The sequence below is a fragment of the Oncorhynchus masou genome, chromosome 1 (assembly GCF_036934945.1).
Source record: "Oncorhynchus masou masou isolate Uvic2021 chromosome 1, UVic_Omas_1.1, whole genome shotgun sequence".
Classification (NCBI taxonomy): domain Eukaryota; kingdom Metazoa; phylum Chordata; class Actinopteri; order Salmoniformes; family Salmonidae; genus Oncorhynchus; species Oncorhynchus masou.
This window is the reverse complement of record NC_088212.1, coordinates 64,572,429-64,582,392: the sequence shown is the minus strand read 5'-3', so window position 1 is coordinate 64,582,392 and position 9,964 is coordinate 64,572,429. Positions and strand designations below refer to the sequence as shown.

General features: G+C 46.4%; 1 protein-coding gene across 1 annotated transcript in view; it reads left to right on the top strand.

The window, feature by feature from the left end:
- The first annotated feature begins 6,328 nt into the window (after nucleotides 1-6,328).
- LOC135548111 (lysyl oxidase homolog 1-like) overlaps nucleotides 6,329-9,964 on the top strand; it is a 28,915-nt gene continuing 25,279 nt past the window's right edge. The window contains exon 1 of the mRNA XM_064977397.1: nucleotides 6,329-7,857. Within this exon, the coding sequence (XP_064833469.1) occupies nucleotides 6,759-7,857 (1,099 nt within the window). The 5' untranslated portion in view covers nucleotides 6,329-6,758. The remainder of the gene's footprint in view (nucleotides 7,858-9,964) is intronic.

Below are 9,964 nucleotides of genomic sequence, written 5' to 3'. Positions count from 1 at the left end.
TCCATGAGACTGCTCATTAGTATTGCGGTGCAGTCAGAGCCAGAGTCTGGGGCTCACCTTAGTCATTAGAGAGACCCGCGGGGCTGTTTGTATTATTATCTTTGATTTAGATTTGGTGTTATGCCGCTGTCCTTCCCTTGAGCCTGTATGTGCCATATGTGCGAAAGGCCACCATCCGATGGAACCCCATCTCAAATGAGCTCTAGGCGCAGAAAATGACAATGGAGGGCTGCAGGTCAAAATATCTCAGTGAGAGGGACAGGAAAACAGTGAGGAGAGAGGAGAGGTGAGGAGAGGACCACCTGTGTATTCCTCCATTTGTCTGTACAGTGAAATGTTCCACTGTAACATTTGGGGAGCAGATGGGGAAGCGTATTGAGGTCACAACCGATGGGATATTGGTGGAAACCAGAAGGTCAGGGATCCTTTCAATAACATAGTAGCATTGGGAGTGTGGGTGGGAATATGGACATGCCGGTGGTTTTGTGTTTGCACATGTACAGTGGGGCAAAAAAGTATTTAGTCAGCCACCAATTGTATTGAGAGGATTGAGACAAAGTATTGAGATACACTTTTGTTATTGACCAAATACTTATTTTCCACCATCATTTGCAAATAAATTCTCAAAAAATCCTACAATGTGATTTTCTGGATTTTTTTTTCTAATTTTGTCTGTCATAGTTGAAGTGTACCTATGATAAAAATTACAGGCCTCTCATCTTTTTAAAGTGGGAGAACTTGCACAATTGCTGGCTGACTAAATAATACTTTTTTGCCCCACTGTACATGTGTGTGTGTGCATGTGTGTGTCCGTTTGCATGCTTGTGTTCCTGCGTGCGCCTACAGGTTTCTCTCGTCAGCGCCTTTGCATCATAGTAACATGCTCATCAGTACCAAATGAGTCCTGTCACCCTGACAGCTCTATTCCCCTGAGTAACCTCTGCCTATGTTCAACATCAATCATGTCACTCCTACATACAGCACATCAGTGCTAGTACATACGCATTGTGGTCTCCAGAATCCCCCTAACACTCTATCAGGGGTAGTACATAGCCACTCTCTTCCCTCGCTCATCGATGCCCATCTTTCCTGTTTCTAGCCGACATCCTCTCCCTAGAGCTTCTCTACCCTTCATTGATTCTGGTGACGTGTGGTGCATTCGTAGGATCCCCCCTCCACTGACGTTTCTTAGAATATCTGGAGGCCTGACATGCCAATGAGAGGTTCCCATCCCGGTTACAGGTAGGGGTCGTGTCCTTTGTGTGCCGTGTGGTGTGTGACAGACAGACACAAAACAACAAGCACCAGGGGCCAGTGGTGCAGGTGGACTGAACCTTGTAGTGATTATTGTACACCTGGAGCCCAAGTCAGTCCAGTCAGATTGTCCATATTGAATGAACTGGGCCTATAAGGCTCTCTCATTAGTTCAGCTAAGAGATTTGTTCCAGCAGCCAGAGAGGGCTTGATTAAGTTGATTACTTGATTCAGTCTGGTTTGTATGGAAAACCTCAAATCAGATGTCACAAGAAGAACAAAGACCGTTTAAAGAAGTACAAGTAGACCCACATGTAGTTTGTCTTGACAGAGAAGCGATCTTCCTTCGTTGTATCATGTTGTTAATCTGTGTAACATTACCAGGCTGATTTTTGTCATGCCTTGATGAAACCGAATGTAACGATTTGTTGATGGAGAGCGTTTGCCTGGTCGTCCTTGTGCTTCATGTCGAGCCAGGAATACTGTCTGCAGGTGCATCACTCCTTCTCACTGGATGCCAATAAAATGTCATTGAAAACAGTCAGGTTCACTTCAGAGGCTACAGCCTCTCGTCCAGTACTGTATGACCAAACGATCTTACAATAGCCAGCCTCCCTCAGCTGTATATATTACTGCGGTGGACATGCTGAAGTGAAACTCGGGCTAGTGAGCGGAAGTAACTAAATACAGGAGACTACTTTCTTGCGAGCCGGCTAAGATCAAACAGACATTAGTATTATGCTCATCAGGAGTCGTCAAAGGAGCAGTAAAATAGGAAGTACCACCTATCGCTTCTCATTACCGGAATTAAGCCAAAACGATGGACTTCTTACTTCTCATTCCACAGTGACAATTCTTCAGAAGATTAACGTTCTGAGCTCAAATTCCAGGAGAGACAGGAAAAAAGAGAGGGAGGAGCGGATGGAGGGAATGAGAGCACTACTGAATGTGATTCCCAACAGACATCTGGAGAGTACTGACAGTATTCAAGGCATGTGAATCTATCTAGCACAGACGTGCTGCAGGGACTTGGGTGAAAGAGCACACGCTGAGCAAATACTGTAGCTGAATGTAGACGTACCATTTAAAACATAATGTGACTGTGGTAGTGCATTTAGTCTGGGGTAAGGACATACAACCATAGAACCAACAACATGCAAGAGAACATGGACATTTCACCTTGATCATAAGCTGAGAAAGTGACTATACTCTAGATGTGAGATCGCAGAACAAGAGCATATACTTGTGTCCTGTTGTGTGGAGCTCTCAGGGTTGTTCTCTCTCAGTGGGGCTCCTTCTCCCTCAGGGTTTCCCCAGCACACAGCCGTACAGTCCCTTCAGATCAATGTCTTCTGACACTGTTCTTCACAAAGTGCACAGTGTTTCTACGAGACGTGAGAAGCTGCCACAGCTCAAACCAAATCTCAACGGAATGTATTACAGATGGGATTTCAGGCCACTTACAATCAGTCTTGTGAGTTTTCTATTTGAAACCAACATGTTTTGTTCTGAAAGAGAATCTCCTGGGATTATTCTATAACTTTAAAAAAAAAACAACTCTAAACTTAATTTAAGCCTAAAAACTGTAATGATATGAAATTGTGTATGAACGTGGCTATAAAGGGATAAAAACAGCCCAGTGTCCTCGGGGGAAATACTTGTCTTTAAAAACAGAAGCTATGGAGGATGCATAATTAGGACATGTCACAGAGTCATCAATTGTCTGCCACTACAGGAATCTTGCACTGTTCTTCCATGATGAATTTCCATCATTTTATGTCAGCTTAATGGGGATAAAATCCCAGCTAAGGCAGTCCCATGAAGGATGTTGTGTGGTGATGGGGAGAGCCATGGGAGATGGAGAGATGGTTACCTTATATATGGATCTATGCTCAAATAACCTGTGTGGCTCTGTAGATTGGATGGATAACAGTGGTCTTGGAATGCACTCCCCCCGGGTGGAAGGAAAATACTGGATCGTTGAATGATTAGGACAGTGAACTTCCATGGTATATCAACTTCATGGAGTAAGTGGAGAGTAGGATGCATGTCAGAAGGATGCATGTAGATGCATGTCAGCTATATAACAACATAGTTGAACTACATTGCTTTATATAGAATACTGGGAATCCTAGACACTAATTCGGCCCACTGAGACCACCGTCTGATCATTATATTCACAGAGGAGGTCCACTAACTCGGAACATGCTAACATAACTTGGCTATACTTGATAAAATGCAAGAGAAAGGCCATAATGTATTATTGTAAAATGCAAGAGAAAGGCTATAATGTATTATTCCAGCCCAGGAGCAAATTAGATTGTGGCCACTAGATGGCAGCAGTGTATGAGCAAAGTTTTGAACTGATCCAATGAACCATTCCATTTATTTTCAAAATTTTGTATCAAGACTGCCCAAATGTGCCTAATTGGTTTATTAATACATTTTCAAGTTCACAACTGTGGACTCTCCTCAACAATAGCAGTATATTATTTCACTGTAAGATCTACTGTAAATTGGAGAGTGCAGTTAGATTAACAAGAATTGAAGCTTTCTGACAATATCAGACATGTTTATGTCCTGGGAAATGTTCTTGTTACTTATAACCTCATGCTAAACGCATTAGCCTATGTTAGCGCAGCCGTCCCGCGGGGGACGCACCGATCCTGTAGAGGTTATTAACTATAGTAGTGAGACGAGTGATAATGAAATGACCAGGGCAGTAGCATTCGACACAGTAGAAGAAAGCAGCAGAGAATCGCTACTACAGTTTTAACAGCGAGAATAAAACAAGACCTATTCTGCCACTGAACTTTGCCATAAATGAGCACTTGTCTCAACAGCAGCATAGCAATGCCCCTGCTGTTAAATAACATGGTAAATCGCGGGTAATTGCCTCCAACCTGTAATAATTTTCCGTTGGTGAATGAAAGGTAGTTGACATTTTAACAGCCTGTGATAGCTGCACAAGAAAATAATGATCTGCTCATACCAGGCTATTAGAGATCAACTGTGCTGCAGGCAGGAGTGGGAATAACAACAGAACGGCTGTGCTCCCAGTTCTGTTCTGTTCAGCAGGTAATCCACTTTGCAAGAAGGGAAAGCATGTGAGAAGTGCTAGTGACTCCAACCGACTCTCCGAATGGGGAGATATGTTGAAATTGCCTCCCTGTTTTCTCCTCTGGACTGCTTGCTATCTTCCTACGGTCGTTTTCCAGTCTTGACCTGTTGGATGATCCTAATTCATCAATGACAGAACTAGCTAAACTAAGGCCGTACCAAGAATATCTGCTTGACGTGTGTAAGATGCAGTAAAGCATTTCAATACTCAAATGATATCCCCTCTCATCCCTCTTGAGTTTGTGCTGGTTGCTCCATACAGCCTTGAACAACGAAGATTGTGTAGAGCTGTAGCCAAGTGGCACCTGGGAATGATTTAGTTCTCTGCTTGGCTGTATACAGCATCACAGTATCACACACATATTGATGCCCTCTACAGGAACCTTGTGGCCCACTCCCTAGAGGAGCGCCTCCTACGTCTCCTCATTAGCGTTGACCACAGGAGGGGTGGCAGGTAACCTAGTGGTTAGAGCATTGCGCCAGTAACCGAAAGGTTGCTGGATTGAATCCCAAATCTGAGAAGGTAAAAATCTGTCGTTCTGCCCCTGAACAAGGCCGTTAATCCACTGTAGGCTGTCATTGTAAATAACAATTTGTTTTTGACTGACTTTCCTTGTTAAATAAAGGTTACATTTTTTTAAAAATATGATTTGGAAAGACAGCACAAACCAATCTGGAACCAGGCTAGCTCTTTGCAGGACATTGATCTGACTTTTAAAAAATGTGAAGAAAAACAAAATCAGCTTGTCTTACTGAGTCATGTTTCAAAAGGAGCCGAGCGGAGTTGGCAGATCTCAGCTGATTAATTTAAACCTCTGATCCTGTCTGTGGTGGTGGAATGTTGTCCTTTCATTGGTCTGTGGCACATTCTGCCCACTCCCGACAAAAGCCCATGCCAACTCAAACACCTTGGAAACCGCTGACTTTGATAACAGGAAAAATATAATATTGTCTCTCTCTCCCTCTCTTTCTCTCTTTCTCTCTCTCTCTCTCTCTCTCTCTGTCTCTCTCTCTTCACTCTGTCAAGGCAAGCAGGAACCAGATTTGCTGTTTATCCTCATGTTTGGAATATGTTTACCTTCCTTTGAGAACAGTTGTGTACTAGTGTGATTACAGCAATACTACACAGGTATAAGAGTAACTTCATCTAAAATGTTACCTTACAATATCATTTAAAAGGGGGTACTACTACAATTTTAGTGCACACGGTTTGATCTGGGAGCTCTGTATGGGTGTATTGTGCATTGTACTGGCCACAGAGGAGATCCTGGGTGGATTGCTTAATTGACCTCAACTTCATTGCATAATAGGTCTTGGGGTGGGGGACACTTCACATTTCCAAACATGAGTAGAACTACATAGTGGGTGGATTGTTGAGATTTTAAAAAACAAGACTTTCTCTATAACCAGATGGAAAATCCCCTCATATCAGGAAATAAGTATACAGAAGGCAATAATAGTGACTGTTTTCAATGGCCATTCTCTTTCAAGTATTGAATCAAAGACTATCTGATCCCTCTGTGTTTCTCTGAAAGCTGTCCCTCACACTCTCTCCTATTCATCAATTCTCCAGTTTAAAGGAACCTGTTGCTCATTGTAACTGAACTGATCTGAGTGAGGAAGTTATTTTTGGTGCGAGTTATTTCCCATCTGTACGTAGTTATGAGGTAAAAGGGTTTGCTAGACACCTGTGTGGGTGAATCCAGGCCATGTTCAACGCATCTCTGCTTGTTCAGGATGATAAAAGAATTTGGGCAACGGAAAGTGAGCAGCGATATAAATCTGAATGCCTTTGCAGATGGTGATGTTGACTCTGGAAGCCTTACAGAGCGAGTCCTGGCTCCTGCAGTCAGTCCAGGAAACCGCTCTAGCACTAGGGCCATGTGGGACCTCTCCTTTAAAAAAAACAAAGTTGAGTGCTTTTTTTTCACAGCCCATTGTAAGCAATCAGAGAAGCAAATAGAAGGCTTTGGTCGAGGCACACAGGCAGGCACTCCTCTCCAGAAGGCTGAGTGAGAGCAATGCTCAGTCAACTGACAGTCACAGCACAGCTAGACAGCCAGGAAGACAGGGCATTCTCTCACAGCACTAACAGACACTAGCATCACCAGCGGGGCCTCTGGAGCCCACTCCCCCTCCCGGATATGACTGCTCCTGGACACAGACTGATCCTCAGCCTCTCTCGCCAGCTGTAAGGAGCAGCGAATGGACAGAACCACTGGCATATCCTCCTGCTATCCTCTCCACACTCCCACCACATGCTGCTCCATACCCCTAGAAGAGGATTCATGCTGTGTTGACATAGGCTACAGGTGGTTGGTCGTTTTTGAGCGGCTGTTGGTTGTTTTCTCTGTGTGGTGGTGAGTTGAGGTGTGTTTAGTGTCATGATGATGCTGCCTCTTGTTGTGAAGAGCTTGGTGTGTGTGCTACTGGGCTTCAGATGGGCCCAGGCCCAGGACCAGGCTGTGGGGCAGGATGTCGCTGCCACCCCCTGGAGACAAATGATCCAGTGGGAGAACAACGGCCGGAGGTTCAGTCTCCTCAACAGTGGAGCTGAGTACGTCCCTGCCGGAGCACAGGAACAGGAGAGAAGTCACAGAGTGGTGGTGGCTGACTCTCGCCCCCGAATTCCCCGCAGACCACAAGGAGGGAACGTACGCAGGCAGGCCCCCTCCAGGGGAGGCTCGGCGACCGTGAGAGGACAGGCCAGACATCCATTTGGCTTCGGACAGGTGCCCAACAACTGGCGCCAGGGCTCAGTGGGGACAGGCTCCACCAACCCCCGCTTCAGGCCATCCACTGGGTCCTCTTCGTCGTCCTCATCATCCTTCTCATCTTCCTATAACGTCCCTGTCCAGCCTTACCCGCAATACCCCTTCCCTCAGCAGCCCTACCCCCTGCCCTATGATCCCAGTGTGGTGGAGGGAGCAGGTCGGGGCTACGCGGAGCCACCCTTCCAGAGGGCCACAGGTGGAGGCTATGGTGCTGGTGGTGGAGGATACGGTGCTGGTGGTGGAGGATACACTGGAGTTGGGTATGGAACTGGCGCTGGTCTTGCACCTGTGGTTCCACGCTCCCCGCAGGACTATGGTGAGGATGGCTACCGTTACTACCAGTCCTATGGCTACGGGCCCAACCCTGCCATACCTGCCGTGCCTGCTGTGCCTGCTGTGCCAGCACGGGCTGCCCAGCCACCCATCTCAGATGGCCTGGACCGCAGATACACACACAGCCTCTACAATGGAGGAGAGGATCCTGCTGCTGCCCCTGCCGACACAGTGCCAGTTGCCCCGGATAGGACAATGGGTGGCGCTCAGCCTCCAGTACGAAGCCCCCAGTACGAGCAGTTCCCCCCGTTCGGTAGGCCCCAGGTGCAGCCACAGCCTCCTTTCCTTCCGCCTGCAGTGCCAGGTAGAAACCCCAACACGGCCGTGGAGAACCCCAGTGTCAACGTCGGGAGTGTCTACCGGCCGGAACAGAGAGGTATGCGCAATGTACATGCACAAAGTCATTTAGTTGAACGTCTTATGTCCTATAACAAAGCCAGCTCTTTGTCCACTGTCCAACCAGATGTTTTAAATCATAAGAATATACAGTATTTCGTTTTGAGAGTATGAAAGTTTATCTGTATGTGGTCCTAAAGAAACTAGAGATTCGTCATCTTCTATTTAGTCAACTTTATAGACCGTTTGATGTGAGCAGTACGAGACAGTCGTGCAAACCACGAGGGAACCACCAGATCCTAATGGTAGCGCACATGTGAAGTGGATGATGCACTTGTGGGGTCACATCCAGGTTCTTCCTCAGTTGAAGGAGAGAAAACAAGAAGGGAATGTGGCTCCTCTCCTCCGCTCCTCTGCTGCTTCCTGACAGCGGTGGACACTGTGAGCCCAGGGGGAGCAGAACCCTTACCACCTGTCTCCCCAGCTATGTGCCTCTGCAGCTGGAGAAGTACACTGTTTTCTAGAGGTCTTTCATTTCACATCTCTTAGGCCCAAAACACAGTACATGGAAATCCCTTTAAATAACTAGAATAGCATTGTTATTTACTGGCTCAAGTCTTTCAATTCCAATTTGCCAAACAAAAGCAAACTGTACTGAAGGACGGTTCATCTTTTCCCACTCACTCACAGGGGTTATTGAAACCAGGTGTTGAGAAAGGCCTGCCAATGTGGTGAGCGCACACACAGGGCTCACTGTGTCATAGCTTGGGGAGTAATAGTCTGCTGAAAATGGCTTGGCTCTTGGGGAGGTCTGGGTGCAGAACCTGGGAATAGAGGTGACCTCAGTGTTGGGGCTGGCTGGAGGAGGGTGACTGGGTTTTGGGTGAGCTGGATGGGAGAGAGGGAGGTGCTACCTGTACCACTCCGAGAGAGAGAGAGAGAGAGAGAGGGAGAGAGAGGGAGAGAGGGAGAGAGAGAGGGAGGGAGGGAGAGAGAGAGAGAGAGAGAGAGAGAGAGAGAGAGAGAGAGAGAGAGAGAGAGAGAGAGAGAGAGAGAGAGAGAGAGAGAGAGAGAGGGAGGGAGGGAGGGAGGGAGGAAGGGAGAGAGAAAGTGGAAAGTCCCAGTAACACATGGGGTCCATTGCCTCAGGAAATCAAACAAATATTTAGTATGAGCTGGGGTGAAGAGGGAGGGAGCATCAATGAGCTGCTCTTAGATATGCAGCGGCCCAGCCAAAAGGCCCAGGACTTGTTTCGTAATTAAAAACACACCATTTCTCAAAAACCATGGGTAATTGATAGACTCTGTTCTGAGAACCAATCACAGGGCAGGGGTAAGGTACAGGGTGAGGGTAGGGGGTGGACACTGACTTTATTATTGGAACCCAAAGTTGGCAATGTGGAAAACATTTATTTAGAGTAACTGAAGCCCTGTGGCAAGTAACGCAATTGCCAACACGTGTGTGGGCGTTTTCTCTGTTCTAGCTGCTAGGAGCCTCCATGGCCTGAGGGGGTGGAACATCTGATGGGATCGTCTCCTCTGGTTGGGAGCATGGAAGACTGACTTACACATATCTCTATTCCTCTGCCTGGCCTGGCTGTGCATCAGGCTCTTTAATGTGCCTTGTGCTTCAGTTCCATAACTCAGTCTCACGCATTAAGACACTGGAATGTGGAAGCATTCTTCTCTGTCCAAGACACAGCCAACATGTGTGCAGATGCCTCAGCTTTCTCACACACCATTTAATTAATGTGATAGAAGTTCTTCCAGTGGGCTGACAGTCAATTGAAGCAAAGGCTGCAAGGGATTCCAATTTAACTGACATACCTTCAAATGTGGAGACCGGTTCGCTTTGTTCCCACTCAAATGAATACAAGAACTCAAATCAAAGAGAGACTAGATACAGAAGTATTGAGCGTCACATTTTATTTGGATAGTCTGGCTAGTCCATCTGTAGATGCTCTACGGATGGTCATACTATCTGTTGATAAGTAATCTGTTGATAAGCAACATTAGGGTAAGGGTTAAGTTTAGGATTAGGGTTAGGGTTAGGGTAAGGGTTAAGTTTAGGATTAGGGTTAGGGTTAGGGTAAGGGTTAAGTTTAGGATTAGGGTTAGGGTAAGGGTTAAGTTTAGGATTAGGGTTA